Source organism: Strix uralensis, chromosome 3 (assembly GCF_047716275.1).
Source record: "Strix uralensis isolate ZFMK-TIS-50842 chromosome 3, bStrUra1, whole genome shotgun sequence".
In the NCBI taxonomy this organism is placed as follows: Eukaryota; Metazoa; Chordata; class Aves; order Strigiformes; family Strigidae; genus Strix; species Strix uralensis.
In genome coordinates this window covers 132,449,790-132,472,343 of record NC_133974.1, presented here as the reverse complement: position 1 = coordinate 132,472,343, position 22,554 = coordinate 132,449,790, and the positions used below count along the sequence as shown (strand labels likewise).

The following is a 22,554-nucleotide window of genomic DNA, read 5'->3' as shown; positions in this document are numbered from 1 at the left end:
TTCATGGCAGGGGCAAAATGGCCTTATCGAGTACCACATCCTCCCTGACCAAAACTTCAGCCCGTTTTTCCTGATAGAAGATATGAGTGAGGGGAAAATAATTACAACTGGAAACCTGTCTAGATCTGGAGAGATCCATTTAACAGTGATGGCTAAGGACAAAGGCTCTCCATCTTTAAATGACACTGCTGTGATTACTCTTAATGTGTTTGACAACCGTCCATTTGTTCCTTGGTTTAATGAGAGCACAATCAGGTGAGCCTTTCATATTAAGTTATATAACTGGTACATATTCTCCAGGTAGTGGAAAATGCAGTAAAGTTGAAAATTGAAGCTAATTTTCGTATTCTTCTATGCAGAAAAAAGGACATCAGGGTTTTTTTTGACAAAATGTCCAGGAAATTCTGTTATGCCAGTGATTCTGTGAATGTGATGTGAGGCATCGCCTTTTATTTCTTTATTGTGCAGCTTGCATAAACCAGACACTTTGTCCCTTTCCTCCTGCACGCTAATAAATCATTCTTCCTTAGCCTTTACTCAAGGATAAACAAATTTTGGCTAGAAAAGTAGGGCTTGCACTGCACTCTGAATGTCAGTGAGCTCCAAAAAACAACTAGAGGGGGAAAGGGGCAGGATTTTCCGCAGACAACTTGCTCTTTAAGAGTTAAATTTCAAAACCTGCCAGTGCAACAACTACTGGGAAATTTAACATTATGATTTATCATTTCTTTTCTATATTAGCATTTCTGTTTTGGAAAACACAGGAGTGGATTATTTAATTTACGCTTTTACTGTGGTCGAAACTTTAGGAAAACCAATTGATTATACAGTTGTATCTGGCAATGAAAAAGGTGAGTACTATTTCCCTTATGAGATAAAATAGCTAAGATAACAGAATAACCTTTGTGTGGCAGATGTTGCCATATGTAAATGGGGAGACGGAGAGCAAGGATAAAAATTTGTGTCATTTTCTTAAAAAAATAAAGTACACGAGGAATTTCTTTCAGAGCTCTTCAGCGTGGGCTTTGTTAATCTTCTTTGGCTAAAGAGGGGATGGTAATTTGCTAGAAAATGGGTTTCTGTAGGCTTAAACTGGAATAATTTGAAGGCTGAGGGAGCCAAAATAAAGTTCTTAGCAAGCAGCTTCTTCCCTGCCGATCACTGTTAGTCTGTCATTTCCTTGCGCTTGCACCTATGTCAGGGCACCAGGCCTTCTTCAGCTTTTTGCAGCAACTCCATTTAGCACACAAAAAAGGAAATAATTAGAAACTGAGAGAAAAACTTGGAAATCGGTGAAAAAGGAAGCTGTGATTCTGTTTTCCAAGTATGTTGCTCCTTTATGTGTTTAAGGCCCATTTGGGCTGGGATAGGACCTCGGCTGTGAAGCCTTTGGTCCTCAGCTGGTGGAAGTGTTGCATTTCACATGCTTAAGAACAGAGGACCCATGGAAGCATCCTAAGAGCAACTAAGGCCCAAGAGGTAGGAGGGGTACAAGTGAAATGGTAGCTGTAACAGTAAAGCTGCGTGTTTTTCCCTTCAGGTCATTTTAGAATGGATCCGAAAAGTGGTCAGCTGAGAACAGCAATTAATTTGAACTATGAGGAAGTTTCTCAGTATGTGATTTTAATTGAAGCCAATGAAAATCTCTCATCCATCCCAAAAGTCCAACATTCAGGTAACTTTTTCCTTTGAAGGACGTTCCAACTTAAATCAGGGACAATGAACACATCTTCTGTATTTGAAACCCAATACAGGAATTGTGGTTCTCTTTAACTGAAAAGTCTGATCTCAAAGGCGAAAAGCTGAAGGTCAGGGTTGGGCAGATAAAAGCCAGCAGCCTTCCTCCAGGGGTGCAAACCCTCACAGGGCCCTACCGTGGTCTCAGAATATAATAGCTGGGCATTGGTCTCCTGGGCAGGAGCTGGAGGAACCCTCCTGTCCCTCGCCTGGTATAGCACAGGCAGCTGGAGAGGGCTGATGGAGGAGCAGTGCTGTCACCTTCTGCGCTGAACTGCCTGCTCTCGCTGAAGCCCCAGGAGGAGCGAGATGAGAGCTCCTCTGGGCACATCCCTGCTGCCGTTCCGCTGCTTCTCCCTCCTCCTCCCACGCAGCAGAGGTACGGCTGCAAACCTGGCCTTTGAAAGTTGTGCTTTCCTGGTGTTTGCTGAAACTTGTGTTTGTTTAACAGGCCTGTTTGCTCAAAATGTGGCAATGCTGACAATCACAGTGCACGATGTAAATGAAGAGCCGGTGTTTTTGAATAACGCGTACTCTGCTCGGATACCGAACTCTGTGCCCTATAGGTACCCCGTTATTACAGTTCAGGTAGAGTATCTTTCTGTGATCTTCATGAGGAAAAAATCCTCAAGATTTGGATTTCTCCCACAGTCGAACTGGGTTAAAAGAGCTGTTAAATCTGCTCTGGAAAGCTTGAGACAGATTCTGCCCATCATTCAAGTTTAACATAACGCTGGGGAAGGGGAGGGGGTGTTTAGGGAACTAGTCCCCACCTGTCCTACCAGTGGGTCTGTTCCGACTCACGCTGCTGTTATGGATTACATACTGCACAGACCACTGTTCTCTCTTTGGCACCGTTAACCCCTTTGTTAGCCATCAGACCCAAATGGGAAATTAATTACAAAATGGAGCAGTTCTCATCTTTTCTTGTCTGGTGTTATCGCTCAGTTCTAGCCTTCTCCTTTTATGCTTGCAGCTGTAGAATCCTCCAGACTTCATGGTAAACGTATTTCCCCTTTTACACCCTCGGTCTGATTCTGATAGTTTGTGCTTCACTTTGTTTAGTGCAAAGAGAAAAATATGACAGCACTATCCAGTCATACAAATAGAAACTGCAGAGTTTAATGACTGAAAAGCAATGTGCAGCCCAAAAGCCACAAGCTGAGTTTCACTAATCACCTTTTTTAAACCCAGGCCACAGATCCAGATTCAGGCGACAACGGGCTTCTGCTGTACAGCTTTGTGAATGATCAAACGAATGAATTTGACATCGATGAAAATACAGGGCACATTTTTACAGTTTCTGTAGCAGGAAAGGCTGGAACATTTTACCTGGAAGTCCAAGCTGCGGACCAAGGCACAAGAAGACTCACAGCCCGGACAACAGTCAATGTAAGGAAGATTGTTTTTTATAGTCCTGAGTTGCCACCATGTCAAAACTCTGTATACAAGAAGGGCTAGGTTTGGTAATGACCAAAAAAATTATTTAACACCATACAATGAGACCAGGATTTACTACATGCTTTCAGGCCAGAATTATGAGGCTGCCATTTCCACTGACATATGAAAATACGTTGGCATGAAGACTGACTTTTAGAGGACAATTAATTTTTATCAGAGGTTTTGGCTTGGTTGGGGATTTTTTTTTTTTTTTTTTAAAGTCAATCTATGAAAGGTACAAATGCTTTAGAAAACCTTACATGTGATTTCTTATTTATTAGGTAACCGTTGATTCCAGTTCCAGTAACAACATTGTGATGATGGTACTTAATCAGAAGATCAATGTTGTTGAAAGAAACATTGCTGAAGTGAAAAGGTATTTTGGAAACTGTGAAGCTTATTCTGGTATAATATCTAAAGACAAGTTTAGAGTGCCTTTGAGATAGGGGTCTGACAGCCTACAGGGGAGGTGATGCAGCCAGTGCCCTGAAAAGCTAGGCCTTCAACTTGATGTAGCTCAGAATAATTTGAGGGAATTCACAGGAATCCACCAGTTTTTATCTGGTGAGGCTTTGGCCTGAGCTGACAAATGCCAAAGGGGTCATTGGACTGGATGATTTTGAGGGGTCTCTTCCCACCTCAACGTTTCTGTGATTTTTCACAGCCTGGGATAAAGTTTTTTTCATGGCTAGTTGGCTCAAGATACAGATGTGGAAACAGAGAGGATAGAAGCCACAAACCAAACCCACCTCTGCTACAGATGAAAATTCCCCCTTGTAGCACAGCAGCAGAGCTCCTCAAGGAGGTCTCAGCCCTAAGGTGCTGGGGGATTAGCTAGTGATGTGTGGATGGCCACGCTACAATTAAAAACATATTTTGGCCTTTTTGGCATGTTAATGAAGACACCAGATCTTTTGTTTGATTATATGTAAACATATATTTTTACATTGGAAATGTTGAGTCCTCTGCTTTTGAGGGGAAATCACTCTGAAGTCTGGAAAAATGAGTCTGTGATGTTGACGTTGTTATGGCATCAGTTTCTTGTTGGTAAAAATTAAATGGGAACCCTAGAGCTGCTCTGCTGCTTTCCTCGAAGCAGCTGGTACTGGCTGCTGTCAGAATGATGGATTATCTGGGCCAACGGTCCGATCCAGCGTGAAAATCTCTCTGTGAAAAAGGAGGAGAAAACAATGAGGATTATGAGACTGAATTTCCCCTCTCCCCACCTTTACTGTTGACAATACTCTGTAGGTATCACTGCCTGTGTTTATAAAAAATAATGTCAAGCATGAAATGAGCCATATGTCACTCCAAAAAGCATGACTACATATAGCATATACTATGCAATATTGGTTATGACATCTAGGTATAATGGTTTGTTAACCCTTCCTTTCTCTAATTGTTCAGTTACGCTAATAGCACCTAAGAATTTTCAGGCTATGGACCAAAGTTATATAGCATCTACTAATGAAATTATCTTTGCTTTCCACTCAGAGAGAAGGACCAGATTTTTTTTCCCTCTGCTACTCAATCACTCAATGATATTGGGCAAATAGCTTACTTCCTTTCCTGATGACAATCCTGCATTTTTACATGCTTAGATTAAAATACTAATTATCTGCAAAGTGTTGCATTAAATAGTACTTTTCTATCATTTAGTTTCCAGAGTAAAAGAATTTTCATTGCCCAGTTAATTTAAAACATTTTCTTGATCTGATGGCAGGGTCCTGGAAGATAAACTTGCCTGGAATGTGTACATCATTGATGTTTATTCCAATGAGTTTGAAAGAAAAGCAAGAAGCAGCACTGATGTCACCTATGTAAAAATTATTGCTTTTGATGAGGCAAACCAGGAAGTATCTGCACAACATGTAAAAAGGTCTGTATGGCACAGTCTGTCATCTGGGTATCAGAGCTAAGCAGCTAGGTTTTGTTTCCCTTAAAATTATTAATGAAAATAAACAATATTAATCAAATAACAGTTTGTCTGAGACTTATCTCAAGGCTTAAATGGAATTTCTAGAATTCAGAAAGCTTTCATTATTTACTGAAAGGTAGTTTCCAGAGTCTGTCAAAAACATGAATAAGGCTGTTTTAATTGTGCAAAATAGATTTAAAAGTCAGCTTTGTAGAAAACTAAATCAGAAAGAATATAATTAAAATAGATACTGACTTCAGAATTGTAGAATGTTGATTAAAAACTTCCATTTTAGGTGTATTTTCCATTTGTTTCATAATGTGACAGGGGCATGAAGACACATTCTTATAAACATTCTGTGAAGGGCAGCTGCTATTTAAACACATGATTTCTAGACTCAACACCTCTCTTAAACTAGTAATTGTTTGTGGCCGATATTGCTAATGTAGTCTGTGGTCACGGGAAGCACTCTGCATGGATGAACCTTTGCCTCTGAGGAAAGCGTTATTGGTATCTGTAAGACTGTGTGTGGCTGCCTTGATGTGCATTTAGAGGACACTGGCTTCCCAACTTTGCAGCATTTTAGTTCGTACGCGGTAGGGCTGGTTGCTAGAAAACAGAGTTTTTCCTGAATGGAAGACGTGACAAGTCTGAATCTTTGGAAAAGGTCTTGGTGGACCAGGCAGTGGTGTTCTGTTGTTTTCTTCACTACTCTGCAAGCCAAAACGAAGGTCTGATACATCATCAGCATTTTACTCTTCTGTCTTCAGAAAACTTCGGGAGCAGAAGAGTAACATTGAGGCAGAACTGGAGAAAATATTTCCAACGTCCGTTACTGCTGCCATAGAAGAGGCTCCTGCTGACTCGGCAACTCCTGAACTCATTGCAGCTATTGTCCTCAGTGTCCTGCTAGCCTGCACCCTCATGGCCTTCCTGGTATACGTACTTTTTACTATAAAGAGGAAAAGGTACAAATAGTTTTACTTCAACAATATAATTTAGACTTACAACTAATAGGTTTACTTTAAATGTCAACCTGAAAAATACCTGATAAATTACTGATATTTGCATGGAGTGTTGCTGAAGATTTGCTATAAATCAAAATGGCTGGCGTTGTACTGTAGATATGAGACACACTACACGGAACTGACTTGCTTCTTGTGCTCGTCACACAGCAACAGCAGAAACAAATAATTTCATAAACAGAGAAATGTGGATAGCAGAAATTATAGCTGTGAAGGGAGGCACAAGTAGCTGTAATACACCCACATAAATCTTCTCTAACCCCATGAATGCTGAAATCAAGGGAAGTTTTGCTGTTACCTTCAGTAGCAGCAGGACCACGTAGTAGAGGAAAACAAATACATTTCCAAGAGGGCAGCAGGTATTTACCCTGCTACCGTTATGGAAAAATAGAAAATACTCCAAACTAATCCCCAGAATAATACTGAAAATAAATGTTGTGTATTAAACTTACAGCACAAAAACTTCATGTTCTGTTTTTAAAACAACTGTAAAGCCAATCTTCTGAAAGAAATAATTTTATTTTAATATATTTATCATTCTCAGAAAGTATGAGCAACAGTAGTTGGTTAAGAAGCGAGCTGAAATTATGGAGGGAATTGATAATCTGTGTGCAACTGACAAAAATGGAAGTCTGAAAAGTTTAGAGAAACTAGAGCACACAAATAAGATGTAAACAGTACGCCAATATCATGAATTTATACAAAATAGCATAGTTTATTCTGGTAACAGACGTTCTTCCTTGTATCTTTCACTAGTGTATATGTTGATTTTTAAGAACCGTTACAATTATAAGTTAAAAACTGCACACTTGAAGGAAGCTAATACCTTTTAATCTTATATTGAAAACTACAAGGGCAAACTCCTACTTACCCTTTAGCAAATTGTTAAGCCTTAAGCAGAAAAAAATCTTCAGGATACAAGAAGCTATTTAACATTCCCCTGGGTAAAATCCCAGTAATTTTGAGATCAGTGTACATGCTGCTCTCAGTTTTAGAGAGGTGGAGGTTTTTGTGACTTAACTATATGCAGGCTCAAGGTGTTACGTAATTCTCTTAACTCTCTTTCAGGAAAACTGAAATAATAGCGTTTAGCAACATGGTAGACACCGAAGGAAGTGATGCTGACAAGGATGTACTTCACGCTTATGAAACCTGCAATTCCCTGGAGACACTAGATTGCAACAGTGAACAGAAAGAAAATGTAGCATCGGAACAAGCCGCTGAACCTAGAAATGGAGATGCCCAGCCCACTCCAGAATTCACAACAAAACAGGTAATTAGCTTTTCAATTGCGAAGAATGGCAGGATGAGAGGTGGTGACACCCTTCCACCTGTCACAGAATGTGTAAAGGGTTCTCATGTGCTGCTCCCAGAACTTGCAGCCTTGAAAGCGATGCTTTCTTTGTAAGCGTCAAGTTATACAACTTCTACCGTTTAGAATTTGTCTCTGTTTCACCACCTGCAGCTTTTTGTCTCATCGGTGTTATTCATGTTTTCTTGCAGGATTGCTTTCTGACAAATAGAACTCAGGAGTCAGCTCTTCCCTTAACACCTGATCCCACAACGCACGCCCCTGAAAAAGAAATCAAAGGAGTAAAATTCTCAGAAGTGGCAATTATTTTGGATGCAGAACCTGAAGATGAGGAGCCTGATGACAACGATGAATTTTTTCACCAGTAAGAACGCTTGATGAAGAAAACTTTTAGGAAAACCACAGTGACACTCATTGGAATGCTACAGAGTTGAAGGAGCGATAAGAATATGTGAATGCTATCCAGATTTTAACTCCTGCTACTCCTGTTCTTTGTGCTGGGATGGACCAGAAAGGAAACAAGCAGTAAGCTAGAAGGGCTGCAGAGTTGCTTTCCTAGCAGTGCTATCTTGTATGTCGTAAGAAATTAAATACACTGTAAAAGGGCAAGACAGTAAAACCAATTCCCAATGCGATTGCCTGGTCAGTATTTTAGATGAGGCATTTCTCAGACACCAATCTTCTCTTCCTTTTGCACAAAACCTCATCGTCGGGGTTGGCTTTTGGAAACGAATGGCTCATATTTTCTAGTTGAAAATGGTGCCTCTCCTCCCCGCCCCGGGCCCTGCACCCACCCACCTGCCTTCCCCCGGGTTTTCCACCCGCAGTAAGTGTGAGGGGGGGGTCCCGACAACGGGAGGAGGGGGGAGGAAGGGCGGCGCGGCCTCGCCTTCCTCCTCTTCCTCTTCCTCCTCCTCCTCCTCCTCCTCCGGCGCGGAGCGAGGAACGGGGGAGGGGAAGTTTCTGGCACCTTCTGGCTGGGTCGGCGGCGGGCGGAAGCGGTTGGGAGGCGGGCGCTGCGGCGGCGGCGGGAGGTGTGTGTGTAGGGGGGAGCAGCGGGGCCGTGCCGTGCCGGGAGGGGGTCACGGTCACAGCCATGGCCAAGTGGGGTCAGGGGGACCCGCGTTGGATCGTGGAGGAGCGCGCGGACGCCACCAACGTCAACAACTGGCACTGGTGAGGGGCGGCGCGCGCCGCGGCTCCCTGAGGGGAAAGGGCGGGAAGGGCGGGCGGGGTGGGGGGCGGCCGGCTGGCGCTGAACGGCCCCCGCTTCCCGGCCCAGGACGGAGCGGGATGCGACCGGCTGGTCCAAAAGGAAGCTGAAGGAGGTGCTTGTGGGGCTGGTGGTGGAGGGCGCGGCCGGGCGGTGCGAGATCAGCGATCTGAAGCAGGTGGAAGGCGAAGCGTCCTGCAACAGCCGCAAAGGGAAACTCATCTTCTTCTACGAGTGGAACCTGCGCCTCAGCTGGAAAGGTACGGGGCGGGGGATGGGGCGGCTCAGGGGGGAGCGGCGCGGCGGGTGCGCCGGGCCTTGCCCGTGCTCCTTGCAGGCGCCTGGCGTGGGCCGGCGGCGCTAGCTTTCCCTCAGCTTTCCCTCAGCTTTCCCTCAGCTTTCCCTCAGCTTTCCCTCAGCTTTCCCTCAGCTTTCCCTCAGCTTTCCCTCAGCTTTCCCTCAGCTTTCCCTCAGCTTTCCCTCAGCTTTCCCTCAGCTTTCCCTCAGCTTTCCCTCAGCTTCTGCTGGTAGCGCGGAGCCACCAGCCTGCGGTGGGAGAGGCCCCCCCAGGCTCGCCGAGCCCTTGGCGGGTGGCAGGAGCGCGGCGGCTGGGGGCCCAGCGGGTTTGTTTCGCCCCGTGGGCCCAGCTTTCAGGGGAGGATGCGCGTTAGTAGGGGTTGCCTTCGAGTTTGTCGCGGTTTTTGCAAAGGTGGCTCCGCTGATGTGCGCTTGTGGGGTCGGGAGTGATCACTTTGGAAAGTAAACTGTGTCCTTCGGGTTGGAAGAACAGGAGTACTTAGTGAACTGCAGTGAATCAAAACCATAGGGAGATTGCAGGAGATACATGGGCCTGAACTGCAATAAATGCTTATTTTTAAATAATCTTGAAACCCTAGCTTGTCTTTTTCCCCCCATCATCCCGCAATTTTTTTGTACCACGCACATTTCTTAGCATTGTTTTAACAGCATACCAGCACAGTATTACTCATTTTGCTTTGCAAGAAGTAAATACCTCTGTCGTGGTGAGATACGTACACTTACAACAGTCTGTTTGAATTGTTTTAATTTCCTAGCGTGAGCAAATTACAGCTGTGTGCTTAATGCATGTTGATAGCAGGAAACAGGAGAACCCAAAACATGTAAAAGTGCAGATGTTTCCAAAAATTCAGCATCGTTTACACTGAGGATAATGATTTACAGGAGGAAAAAACTGTTAAGTGGGAATGAGGAAACTAGAAATAGTTCTTGACTATTTGGGGTAACAGGGGCTGTCCCCGTGCGTCTTCGTTGTGCCGCATGCGCTTGTAACCTCAGCTCAGGGAGGTTCATCCTCCGCTGTGCTTGTCCCGTGGCAAGCTCCTTATTTGCAGACCAACCTGATAACATATCGTTTAGTAACATCAAGGAATTCTTTACATTTATTAGATGCCTAAAACTTGATGGCAAAGTGTGGACCATCTCTTGGGTTGGAGTAAGAAGCAGGAAAAGCTGATGACAAGCGCCTGCACGGAAAATTGTACCTGGATATCGTAACGCTAAATGTCAGGCTGGTCCTCCCCAAAACGCTGGACTTATTCCTCAGGCCTCAGTTGTTACTGTAGGAGGTGGGAATACCAAAGGCCATACTTAATTGTCCCTTCTTAATTCCTGTGCCCCAGAAGGGGGCTGTAGCTTCTGGATCAGTGTTTCAGGCAATGCCGCGGTGGGCTGTCTGCCTTTTGCACTTCTCCTTTTCGTGGTGCCCTTTCCGATGCAATTCTTCATGACTTTCTTTTTCCTGGTTTGGCTGATGGGATCTCAAACGTTTGTTTCGCTGCTGAGGCCAGTGCTCCTGTTTGAACAGATTAGGAATTGAAGTCTGCTCCCACAATAATAGCGCACTTAAAGGACTGTTATTTATTTATTTTTGTTGGCATTGGTAGTTAACTATGTTTCAAATGTTACAATTGTGTCACAAACTAAGAACATACAATTGTGATCTAAACGTTAACGGAAAGGAAGGCAAACATTGTACTCTGCCGTGCGGTTTATATCAGTGCAGTTCAAATAATTGTAATCAGCTTTTTGAAGTTTCGGGGTTTTTTTCAGATAAGCTAAAATCATCTAAGTTTTAAACACAGGTTAGACTGTTGGGTTGTTTGGTTTATGTTAGTGTATAAATCTTAGAAGTAGGCACAGTTGTTTGTTTTTCTATACAGATTTTTTCTAAACTTTTTCCTCTGCTAGGTCTTTATGCTCTTCAGCCTTTAACTACAGACAACTCTAATGTCGCATTGGGTACGTTTTTCAGTTCAGTGTTTCACTGAGTGGTTAATGTCTTTGAGAGCTTAGTTGTAAAGGAGCTTGCTACTATACAGTGAAATTCTGAAAGAGCTGGGGGTGATGGTTTTTTCTTAATTTAATAGCCATCACCTGTGTTTTCTGAGAGCTCTGAATTAGAAATGAGAGTTCAGCCTGAACTGCTAAAAACCGTAGTTGCTGTGATTATTTCCTTCTACAAGTCTCCTAGGATAACTAGGAGTTCAAGCTATGATTAAAATGTGGATATATAAGGACAAGATGATACAGATCTTGAAATGTGCAGCCAGTTTGGAAAGTCCAATGTTGGAAAAACATTGCCCGTAGCAATTTACCTTACAGAGCAACAAGAAAGTGAGGAACTAAGGGTACTTAATGGCACTAAAATTGAGCAAAATGGCTGCTCTATCCTTTGTGTGAAGATGGAATGAGGATTTTAATGGATTATTCTACATTGTGACGGAAGCTTTATGAAAATATGTATGTCCTTTTAAAACTGAGGTATTTCAACAGTGGGTTTATAGGTGGGTCTTTCGGAGACATGTGCTTTCACTATTTTTCTAAAATACTGGATTTATAGGAAACAAAGAATTTATTCTTAGGTCTGTTGCTGGAGTCCCATGGGATTCAAACAAATAATTTGATTGATTGTTTGATAAAAAGGTAGTAGTTTTGCTTACGTTACAGTGGTATTAAAAATGCAAAGCTGTCCGGACATTCTGCCTGTGCAGTGTTGGAACACCCAGCTCTGTTAATTGATTGGACTTTGCTGTCCAGCACAGATACCATCTGCATTCATCCCTTAGACAAGTCATTTTCTGCAGGGGAGAAGAAATATCTATTTATTGTTTTTATGAATTTACATTTGTTGTCTGGCCTGTGGTATGTGGGAACCTTTATTTTAAGAGTTGTGAAAATTGTTAATAAAATCAGCTGAATGGATAGAAGTCAGGTTTGTGTTTTGCTCCTAAGAACTTCTTCCTGCATGCTCGCACTTCCTTATTGGGAAGGGTAGCTGAAAATAAGATTTGCTTTACTATCTGCAAGGCCAGTGTTGCGTGGTCTTGCCCATAACTAACCCTGGTGCTGGAACAAAGCAGTAAAGAGAGGGCTGCGTGTGATCTGTGCAGGGTCCAGAAGCGTTCTAACGGTATAATTAACTACTTCACATGGCTTCATACTTGAGCTAACAGGTTCTCCAGGGAGACTTTGGGAAGCCCGAGAGAGAATCTTACAGTTTAGCCTTTCCCTCTGTGGACGTGATTGTCTAGTTATACATTAACAGCCTCGGCGTATTGTGCTGTGCTTCATCGATTTAGCTCCTGACCAGGAAGGGGTCTTTGCACTGTACTCTGCTATGTGTTTCTGAACATCATTCATGCTTTTATTTGCTAAGAAACATCTGAGCATTTGTTTGTGTGCTTTACTGTGAGCTTGACCCCGCAGTGCGTCAGGCTGTACCCCTGCATAGTGCCCTCCTACAGCATGGTGGTTGTTTTAGGGTAGTAATTAAAATGAATGAAAGGGGAGTTATGTTAAGTAGTGGCTTGCTCCTTTGAAGGTGAGAGAATCCAAAGAAATACTACATCTACCCTCAAGATAATTCCCCTTTTGCAGTCACACTTAACACCAGGTTGTTTGTATCTCAGAGTTTTGCTGATCAGCTGATAAAGCTCGATGTTGTGTTTTGTATGTTTTGACAACTAAGCTGATAAACCAGTGTGGAGATAACTGGATTTGGGGTAGAACTGCATGTTTCTGCTACTGTTTCCTGAGGAGATTTTAACGTGATACAAATAGTGAATTAATTTAACTAAATGCCTTTTGCAAGACAAGGGGGAAGAGTCTTCAGTGTAATGAAAAAAAAAAAGTGTCAGACATTAAGTTCAATCTTTTCACTGTAAGGTCTGAGGCAGAGAAAGTACAGTTCAGGGTTCGTATCCCAGAACCAGTTTATAAAGAGCTGTGTAGGTAAGTGGTGGTGGGCCTTTGCCCGGAAGGATGCAGAAGCAGTGTAGTTTCTGTTCTTGCAAAGTCTTTCTGATGCATACGGTGATGACTGGCAGGTTGCAGTAAAGCTATTAAGAGTACAAATGAGTGTTATGAGTGTTCTAAAAAATCTGCATGTGAAGTTTCCTGTTTTTAAAACATTTAAATTGTATACCTGTCCATTATACACATGTGTATGTTTTACGGTAACATGCCTGTATGCTGGGAGCTTTACAGCTATTCCTGAAGGAATATTTAGCGTTCTAGGGAGCTTCTAAATAAAGGGCAGACGAGTGTAGGGAAGAGGAGGTTCTTTTTCCCCTACCCCCTTTTGGAGTCGCACTGTGTGCTGGCAGCTGTAAGTTGTCAGTGCAGAGTATCAGAAGAGCCGGCAGGTGAAGGTGAGAGCAGTGGCAGAAGGGTTGTGCACACTGTGCTGAGTGAGGTGTACCTCTGTGTGTGTATGTACCTTAATGCATCCATACAGGAAAAGACACTTCGGAGAAGAGTTTCCTATAAAGTACTGTAATGCATGTGCGGCACCTGGTTGCTATTTAGTTCCTTTCAATTAGATTCTAGGCAACTTGCTTCAAGTAACAGTTTTGTACAGCTAATTTCCAAGCATAAAACTCTTGCTATGGGGGAAATAGTTTTTAATAATGCATTTAAGAATTCATTATGTTAATACAGGTACAGTGAAAGAGTCTGGTGAGAAACATAAGGGATCTGTTGAAATTCCTAACCTGTCAGAAGAAAATGAGGTAGATGATACAGAGGTAGGTGTGAAATACTGATATGGCTATATAGGTTCAGAATTCTTAAATAAAGCATTAATCAACATATAGGTAGCATATTTTGATTTACTCTGTGATTAAGCGGGATAATTACACTTGGATAGTTTATTTCATGTTTTAGTTTTTTCTATACTTGGAATAATGACTTATCTCTATTCTCAAATTTACCTACTAGGAATGTGCACAATTCTCTTTGCTAATTATTGTTTGTGATGATATATTAACTCCAAATTTGAGAAGAACTCTGCTTGTTGTAGTCTTAAAAAACCCCCCAAAAAACCAAACTACCCCCCCTGCCAAAACCTAAGAACTTAAGGAATCTCCTTGTTGGTTGTACAGCAGCTGCTACTGTGGCTTCCACAGGTTCCTCAGCTCTGGTAGGCAACGCTGTTTGTACTTGATGAGCTTGACTAAGCTACTGTGGAGATGCGATACTACCTTTCTTTAAGTCAAAACCCAAGAGGACTTATTTTTAGCAGAAGGTAGGATAAACTGAGAAGATAATGAACTTGAAATTGCAGCTGTCCTCTGAACATAGTAAACAAAGCTAAAATACTTTCCTTTGTTGCCAGAACCCAAAAGGCTCATGTTTAGATGCCTCTTAGATACTGTAATTTTTCTGTTTCTAGATAAACATTAGCAAAAAGAAAGGGGAAGGCGATGTTCTGAAGGACCTTATGAGAACTGAAGGAGCCACAAAAGTCAGAGAGGCCCTGAGAGATTATCTGAAAGCACTTAAAACAGGTAAATGAAACCAGTAAGTTAGGCATGTTTTTACGCAGTCTTTGTTCTGGAATAGATTGGTAATACACTGACAAGTCCTCGGGTTTGTATTGGTTTTATTTTTAATTGCACCGGCTGAGATGAAGTAAGTTAGTCCTAACAGTCAAAATCTTTACTGCTATCAAACATGGCAGCATCCAGAAGTTTCTGTAGCGACCCAGGCTGTGTTGCGTTACGCATACTGACCGCAGGGACCGCTGCGAGACCTGCAGGCCCACTGGCTGGCAAAGCAAGGCCCAGCCCTCAGCCCGTCGTTTCTCTGCTGTGTCATTCAGAAGTTTGTGGGATGAGGCGTTCCTTAATGGGCAGACCTGAACTAGTTTTGGGTCAGGTAACTTTGAAAAGCCTGTGTTTTTAAGGGAAATTGCTGTTCGGCTCTGTTGCTAATAAAAACATAGGGGTAAGGTGGGGAAACTGCATAGGAATTATGTGCGCCCATTGTCCAGTTTTACCCATTCTCCAGAGTTTTGGCCAGCAATCTTCATTGCCTATCTAAGTGTCAGGGTGGTTGTGCAGCTCAGTTTCATACTGAAAAGTGCTTTTCTTTATTCCAGAGTTTACCTTGGGAATGATTCTGCCAACAAAAGCTCCTGTTGGTCAGGAGCTGGCTGCTGAGCGAAGACTAAGTGGGAACACCATGCAAGTATGTTGGCTTGAAGTGTTGTATGAGTTTAATTTTACCATAAATATAGTCCCTGCAGGCTTTGCTGTGGTAACATTGCATTATTGCTGCCATGACCTGCAGACGTGACAGCCGTTGGGGCGGAACTGCCACCTCCTTGCTGGGATCAGGGCCGGGGCAGGGGTCTGTCAGGCACGGGAGGGGGACAGTGGTGTTGATGTCCCCCTGAATGCTTTGTTCTGTAACGCTGCAGCTTCAGCAAGGGGAGGCTGGAATTCACCTGCACGGGTCACCTCCCCCAGTCTGCAGTGAGCTTCAGGGGTCTTTGGAACAAATCACACGCTCCCTAGTTTTTTCACTCAGTTTAGTGAATCCTGATGAATACTGCTAAATAAAAGTTGTACGAGTCCGTGGTATAATTAACATATATTCACAACACAGTATGTTTAAGAATGTGCCAGTAACAACAATCCTGCCATTCCATAACTTTTAAGTGTTTGATCTTGCACTGATTGACCTGAGTGTTTTTTGCTTTGCAGGATTCCGTGTCACCACAGTCTTTAGATAGAGTTGGTGTAAAAATTCCAACAGTGAAGATACTGATGAGAGAAATCTTCAACTCTCCAGCAGATGAACTTTATAGCATCTTCACGACTAAGGAAGTAAGTGATCCTTTCAGTTGGCAATCTAACTTCATGCAGATGCTGTTATAGCTGAATACTTGTGTAAGTCATAAATGTGTCACGTTCTTAGTGTTGAGGACAGATAATATTCCTGGAGTAGGTTAAATGGAGAGACGTGATCATCCAGCAGCTGGAAGCTTCATGAGCTGCCCTTTCCTTGTAACTTCACTAAGTGTTTGTAATTCTGGTTGTCATTGTTTGCTCTTCAAGTTTTGCTGAATAGCTTCACCTTTAAGCACCGAGGAATTTCAGAGGTGAAAGTGCAAAAGGAGTTGACAGCTGCTGAAGCAGCGTGTTGGTTTGGTCTCCTACTGAGGAACAAGGCGAGGCAGCCAACCCCATTGGTCATGTTCTTGAGATAGCGATCAGAAAGCACGAGAAGCTGGCAATAGGCTCATTCCACTTTTACCTTTTTAATGAGAGCTTATTAGGGTGGTTTGGACCTCTTTTTTTTTCCCCAGCTGTTACCTTAATAGGAAGAAAAGCCAACTAAACAAAGTGAAGTTGTTTTATGTGGCTTGTGTGCAGCTCAGCCACGCTGTCCTTTGCTTGTTAGAAAAGCCTTTGCTTTTTTTATGTAGGTACTTGTCATTCAGGAGCCTGAGGTGCTCAGTAATGGCACTGTTATCCTTAGCTCAGAGGGTGGATTAACCATCAGATGCAATGATAGTGTTGCTTATAAAGTACAAAATAGAAAATTACTGTTTTGGTGTTTGTGTCCTTCGAAAGGGCATGGGCTAGTATCAGAGAACTTTAAATTGCAATCCCAGCACTACCAGTGGGAAATAACTACGGCTCTCAGCAGCTCTTTTGCACCTTCCTAGAGCTGCTGCTGCATCTCCCTAATTCCCAAATCTAGCAGCAGCTGGTTGCAGCTGTGTACATGTGTGCATATGGATGCACAGTGTGCTTTGTCTGTGCCCTTTGCAGGCAGCCGGAGTCTTTACTGGTCTGTATTTACCCCGACCGGTTTTTCAGCATTTCTGTTCTCATTCTGTCACCTTACGGACCCCTGCTACTACCACAGACCTCCCTGGAGTGCTGGATAAAATGAAAAGACTTATCTGTAGATGTTAATTCAGTTAATCATAATATGGTGCGTTACATATCAGTACAGATTGGCAGTTAACTGACATGTGCTGTATTCTTCTTTTGCTAGTTGGTACAGAAGTTTTCTAAATGTCCTGCTGTGATTGAAGCTGAGAAAGGAGGCAAACTTCAGATGTTTGATGGCTCTGTCAGCGGTGAATACGCAGAATTGGTAAAAAGCTGCTACTTTGCACTTGAAAAATGGGGGGCAGTGGCGTATGTGGGGGTGTTTGTTAGCTGCTTCTCTGAGCTAAAAAGGAGCACAAGTTTCTGATGCTTCAGCTTCTCTAATGCGTATCTAGTTCCTTTATTTCAAGGCCAAAAGATTGCTATTAGGTTGTGTGATTTTTCTTCCCCATTAAAAGAGTGGGCACTGACAGCATCAGGGGAGAAAACTCGGCACCATCCTTTTTACTAGGAGGAGGGAGAAAGCAGGTTTAAGGTTTATCTCCCAAATCTGTTTCAATTCTTGTAACTGGAGAAACAATCTCTGTTCTATGCAGGGCAAATGTTACATTCTCCCTGGCTGAATGCTTTTGCAAATAGAAGGGAAAAATTAGTAATTAGAGCTCAGTTCCATTTTTGAAACCTCTGAAAAACCATTTTCACAGCCACTGAGCTTAGACTTGGTATTTTATATCCATCCAGATGACTGGCAGTAAGTATCACAATTGGACAGTTTTTGCAAAAAGTCTTGGGAAATTGGATTCTCAGTTCAACCTAGTAACGTGCGGTGTGACTCCAGAAGCGGCTCGGTCTGGAGAGGCTGCAGAACTGTGACACCTGAGACTGGCTTCAGTGGTAACAACCCACTACTGATGCTGAGGGAAATCAGGTACATTCATCAACCTTTGCAGGTAGAGAAGGAACTGTTTAGATGAAACAGTCAAAATATAAACTGAACGACTTAGTGAAAACAATGAGCCTGATTTAGACCCAGCTTGAGGTGACTTAATGCATGCACTGAAGCAGCACCTGCCTGACTTGGTTGCTTAACAGCAAACTGTGGGCCGGCCCTGTCACGCTTACAGATTTCAGAGGTGAAAATGTGGCTCTTGCAGACCTTGAAACTGGCACCAGTAAGAAAACCTTTGTTTGATGTTTAGTAACTCATCAGCCTGACCTTTTCCCACAGAGAAAAACAAAGCAGTGGAATGGAGCAAGCCGAACGCTCGATAAAAACATTTATTGGAAAAACCAACCAGCAGTCACTGTGCTGTTTACATACGTGTGTCCACTATTGTGTACGATAATGCTACTCTCCGTGTTTGTCAGGGGAGAACTATCACTGAGTAGTTGTAAAGGGAATTATCTCAGGCACTAACGGGGAGAACCTTCTCATCTTCTGACAGGTCCCAAGCCAAAGAATTGTCCTGAAGTGGAGGTGTAGGAGCTGGCCTGATGGTGAGTCTTTCTGGGGACCTCAGATCGAGGCTGCACATTGCTGGGAGAAGGAACAGAGATGACAAGTTGGCAGCTTTGCTAGCTGGAAGCTTGCTCCTCTCTGCTCTTCGGAGAAGGGGCTGGTGTCCGTAGCAGTTGTCGTCTGTGAAAAGAGGCTTTGCTCAGACACAAGCAAAAGCAGATACGAAATTAGCAACAACAAACATAATCCTTTAAAATACACTTTACTGAAATGTCTTATTTTCTTCCTTTAGAACATTACGCAATGGTTGCCTTGACGTTCAAGGACATGGCTGCTCAAACGGAACTGCAGTTGGAGTGCAAAGGAGTGCCGGTCTCTAATGAAGACAGTACAAGGCAATGTTGGAAGCAGCAGTATTTTGAAGAAATACGTCTTTTACTGCAGCAATCCAAAGATGACATGGAATGATAACAGCACTGTAGTTTTGTTAGGGCATTACTTTTTATACTTTGTTAACGTTTGTTTTTTTACAAAAAGTAATTTATTTGTGGGAAGAATAAAGACCCACTTCTATGATACTGTATATAATTTAAACATTATTTATTGATTTCTAGTGAAATGAGTCAGAGTGGGTATATAAACAGCTTTACTTGGGGCAACAGAGCTGTGTTCTGCTGGCCTGCAACTGCAGAGAGCATTTAGGATTCGGCTGCAGGAAGTGCTGTAGGTAAGCTACAGGAATCAAGAGGAAGCAGTTGCAGTTCATTATTAGTCAGTGTATTGAGTGGTGAAATTAAATCCCTCCGGGAGATGGGGTTCCCGTCAGAGGTGAACTGAAAGGGCTGATAAAACTGCTGATGCGTTAAGAGCTGTCAAGAAATGGGGTGGATATAGTTTACAGCCTCTTCAAATACTTCTGAAGATGGCTTTAACTGCAGACTGAATTTGTGTCTAGCTCTGTGGATGTTTTACAGGAATACCATCTGATTGTGGTTGCTACAACAATTACCACTATTACCTCTGCATGCACTGTACCCCCTTACTTGACCTCAGTGTGAAATCTGTTGTGGAAGAAACGAACAGTAATAACGCTTCCCCTTTTGCAGTTCCGTAAACCTTCTGCCATGCTGTAGCTCAAATGAACGTCTGAGCAACTCCTTGTTAAGAGAAAGCTGACGGAGCATAGCTGGGATACTGAAAGTAAGGAACTGTTACTCCTAATTAAACCATATTGAGGTTAGCAAGGATAACTTAATTCTCAAATGCTTTATAAAACGTGTATGAATTAAATAATGCAATTTGAAACAAATTGACCAAACAGGGGCAAACGTGGTTGGCGCAATAAAATATGTGACTCTACATGCAGTTATTTTCTCCATGAACTGATACTGCCAAACTAAACGAGTCTGTATAGCAGTTAAGTCCTATATATTTTATTTTTACAGGACACCAGCATGCGACAACCTTACCACACATAAGCTTATACCATCCTGAAGATAAAGAGGTGCTGGTCTTTTCTGCAGGCAAGGTTTTTCCCTGAAAAGTTTGCAGTTACCCCCTTTGAACTTAGTTGAGGCTTGTTGTGGTAACAAGAACAAACTATAATGGCTGGTTACTGTGTGTTGCCCTGCACGTGTTAGAGGTGGCCCAAGAACAGCCCCATGAGAAACAGCATGTTTTATAATATCTTTCTTTTTCTGAATGCTCAGAATTTAGTTACCCGTTTGACTAAATATTCAAGGACAAGGAGCCAAACATTCTGAATATAAAAATGATTTAGAGCAGGGGTTGACGAAGGGGCAACCTTAAATACAAACATACAATCTAGGTTTAAGACAGGGATGAGGTCAAGCGGTTTGGTGTGTAACAATCCAAGAGATTTCGTGACAGTTTAGTACCGGAGTACCAGAAGCTTGCTGAAGTGAAAAACATGAAGTACCCACCTTGTGGTCTTGCTTGCAGGCCAGCTTCACCCACGAAATGGGCAGGCGGCTTTCACACCCACAAACAGCCCCTGACCAACCCTCCTTGCGGGCAAAAAAAGGGACATTTTTTTTTTCTTTTTGCTTCACCAGCAGTCCCGCGCTCTTCTCATCGTCGCTGTACGCGCTGGCGTTTAGCTGCCATTAGTACTGTATGGCTGACCTCAAAGCTCTATTTCTGCACACAGTTATTTGAGAATTGAGAAAAAACAGAAATTAATTTTACTGTAGCCTTCAGGAGGATTTCTAGCGCTGTCATCCAACCCCAGCGTAACAGGGGCAATCATCACAGTAGAGAGGCAAAACAGCTGAAATTTCTCACAGACTCTCCAAGAGTTTAATAAAACCAAAGAATCTTCAACTACTTGTTGTTATCCTCTGCCCTTGAGCTGGATGGAGCAGAGGTAGGAATTGCTTACTTAGGAACAGCGTGATGAGAATGACACAATAGTGTCATACATAATGAAACTGTAGTATCGTAAAGGTGGTTTGTTTTTTAAATAAGTCCCTGTGAAAAGTTCCCTATCCTATAACTTTCCCACTATAACAGAAAAGAGCAGGAGGAGTTTGTGGGGAAAATCTCAAATGTATCGGAATTCATGTGTTTTAAGGAGACTAAACAGCACAGATGTTCCAGGGAGAGCGAGCAGTAGGGAAGAAGCAGCAAAGCAGCAACAGAAAAAAAAATTTTGTTTGTGATGTAGCACGTTCATGATGCTGTAAGATTCTGGCTAACAACCTGGTCTCTGAGAATGCCAAAAGGAAAAATAATTAAATGTGAAAGACAAGATTTGTAAAACTACAGCCAAATCCAGCGCAGAGGATGGCTGAAGAGTGGGAGCCCAGGAGGTAGAGGGGGGCTGTCGGGGACCACACACAGGAGAAAATACTGTAAAAGGGGGGTGGGACTTCTGGGAGGAAATACATCACTATTAAATGAGAGAATAAGAGCTGTAAGAGACACGAAGCCAGTGCAAGGTGGGGTTTTCTAAGATGGATAAAAAAAAATTTTTGAAGGCAAAGAAATACAAATCAAAAAACTGATTCAAGTAAAGGGGATACTGTGGAAGAAATCATGACTTACAGAACATATAAAATGAGGGAGATGGGAAGATAAACGGGCACAAACAAGGGTATGGAAGAAGAGACAAGGTTGTGCAGGTACTGCTTATGTTTGTTTAAAAAAATGAATATTGGGAACAAGTTCTTGTAAAAGCTGCAGGAATACTGAAGGGGGAAAGTGGAAGGTAATGTAAGGGAAGAGCAGTAAGAATAATCATACTTTTGGTAATCCTGACAATTTGTGGACAAAATAATAGAAAACCTAGTATTGTCAGTTTAAAAAACCAGGATACTCATTTAATTAAAGCTAACCAACCCGGTTTTCAGTATCTTGTCAAATTTGATGAAGTGTTTTGAAGAGGTCGCAAAGGGAAGTGTTGGCCTAACACGGCTCATGTGTACGATGTGGGTCTGAGGGTGCAAAGGTGCTTGACCTGGGGAGCCACCAAACCCCACAAAACGCCTCGCAGAAATCTAACAAGGAATTGTAACTTCCAATTGTCCTGGTCAGGGGAAAATTGTTACAAATGGACTTCTACTGGGATGCTAAAGGGCCAATTACATACTCGTGAGAAAAGAATTGATAATGAAATACAAGATTGCCACTATTTGCAAATCACACACACAGGTCCGTAGGGGAACACATCCTACAAGTCCCAGACTGAGTTGCCCGCAGAAAGGGGGAACATCCATCTGGGAAGAGCAGAGGAAGACGGGTGTATTACTTCCCTGAGTCATGAAATAATTATTAAATACCGTTTATACTTGGTATACTTCAAAAAGGAGGTTCAAAATAGTGAGGAAAACACAGCACAGAAGACAGAATCCCACCTTCAGTAACAGACTTGGGGTGTGAGCTCATCGTGTAGGAGAAGCTAAAACCAACACAGGTAACATACCAAAAACCAGATGCACATTTTTAATAGGAGTAATTAACTGAGACTGCTCACCAAAGGGTTATGATGGCTGCTTCAATGCCTGAAGGTTTTCAGATCCACAGGAGCATCTTCCTAAAACCATCTGAACCCAACTGCAATGTCGTAGCTTGGTAGAAGCCTTGATAGATGAATTCTGATCTTCATGATGTAGAAGTTTTGACCAGAAGCCGTTGGTGATTTTTCCGAAGTTACAATCTGTGGTGAGGTTGATCTTTTTAGAAAGGCAGAAAGGATAATAAAATTATTCTGAAGAGAGTGAAATCATTATTATTTCATGTCTGTATAATGAGACTAGCTTACGCA

General features: G+C 42.6%; 3 protein-coding genes and 1 long non-coding RNA gene across 21 annotated transcripts in view; 2 read left to right on the top strand and 2 right to left on the bottom strand.

The window, feature by feature from the left end:
* LOC141941546 (protocadherin Fat 4-like) overlaps window positions 1-8,065 on the top strand; it is a 48,415-nt gene extending 40,350 nt beyond the window's left edge. For all 3 annotated transcript variants that reach the window (XM_074864458.1, XM_074864457.1, XM_074864456.1), the window contains 10 exons: window positions 11-255; window positions 742-851; window positions 1,541-1,675; window positions 2,189-2,325; window positions 2,932-3,129; window positions 3,459-3,553; window positions 4,901-5,056; window positions 5,866-6,063; window positions 7,189-7,393; window positions 7,624-8,065. In XM_074864458.1, coding sequence (XP_074720559.1) covers window positions 11-255; window positions 742-851; window positions 1,541-1,675; window positions 2,189-2,325; window positions 2,932-3,129; window positions 3,459-3,553; window positions 4,901-5,056; window positions 5,866-6,063; window positions 7,189-7,393; window positions 7,624-7,800 — 1,656 coding nt within the window. In that variant the 3' untranslated portion in view covers window positions 7,801-8,065. The remainder of the gene's footprint in view (window positions 1-10; window positions 256-741; window positions 852-1,540; window positions 1,676-2,188; window positions 2,326-2,931; window positions 3,130-3,458; window positions 3,554-4,900; window positions 5,057-5,865; window positions 6,064-7,188; window positions 7,394-7,623) is intronic.
* On the bottom strand, window positions 4,097-7,202 carry LOC141941558 (uncharacterized). Its single transcript, XR_012628374.1, has 3 exons — window positions 6,992-7,202; window positions 5,351-6,047; window positions 4,097-4,344 (listed from the first exon to the last, which is right to left on the bottom strand). It is a non-coding gene; the product is annotated as an uncharacterized LOC141941558 (long non-coding RNA).
* Window positions 8,066-8,476: 411 nt separating the features above from the next.
* On the top strand, window positions 8,477-19,628 carry LOC141941555 (activator of 90 kDa heat shock protein ATPase homolog 2-like). Its single transcript, XM_074864495.1, has 9 exons — window positions 8,477-8,608; window positions 8,715-8,905; window positions 13,623-13,708; window positions 14,356-14,470; window positions 15,064-15,152; window positions 15,671-15,793; window positions 16,974-17,075; window positions 18,256-18,307; window positions 18,562-19,628. The coding sequence occupies exons 1-9, from the start codon at window positions 8,529-8,531 to the stop codon at window positions 18,735-18,737; spliced, it is 1,014 nt and encodes a 337-aa protein (XP_074720596.1). The 5' UTR covers window positions 8,477-8,528; the 3' UTR covers window positions 18,738-19,628.
* Window positions 18,071-22,554, bottom strand: part of USP34 (ubiquitin specific peptidase 34) — a 145,979-nt gene continuing 141,495 nt past the window's right edge. For 13 of the 16 annotated variants that reach the window (XM_074864438.1, XM_074864449.1, XM_074864447.1 and 10 more), the window contains 3 exons: window positions 22,264-22,462; window positions 20,213-20,429; window positions 18,071-18,462 (listed from right to left, as the gene is read on the bottom strand). The gene's annotated coding sequence lies outside the window, so the exon portion shown is untranslated. The remainder of the gene's footprint in view (window positions 18,463-20,212; window positions 20,430-22,263; window positions 22,463-22,554) is intronic. The other 3 variants (XM_074864439.1, XM_074864441.1, XM_074864442.1) reach the window with 3 other exon arrangements.

Excerpts from the sequence above, each read along its gene's own strand:
- LOC141941555 (XM_074864495.1), top strand. The coding sequence starts at position 8,529 with ATGGCCAAGTGGGGTCAGGGGGACCCGCGTTGGATCGTGGAGGAGCGC. Across the intron at positions 14,471-15,063 it reads TCTGAAAGCACTTAAAACAG|AGTTTACCTTGGGAATGATT; the intron begins GTAAATGAAACC and ends TCTTTATTCCAG. Across the intron at positions 17,076-18,255 it reads GCGGTGAATACGCAGAATTG|GTCCCAAGCCAAAGAATTGT; the intron begins GTAAAAAGCTGC and ends ATCTTCTGACAG.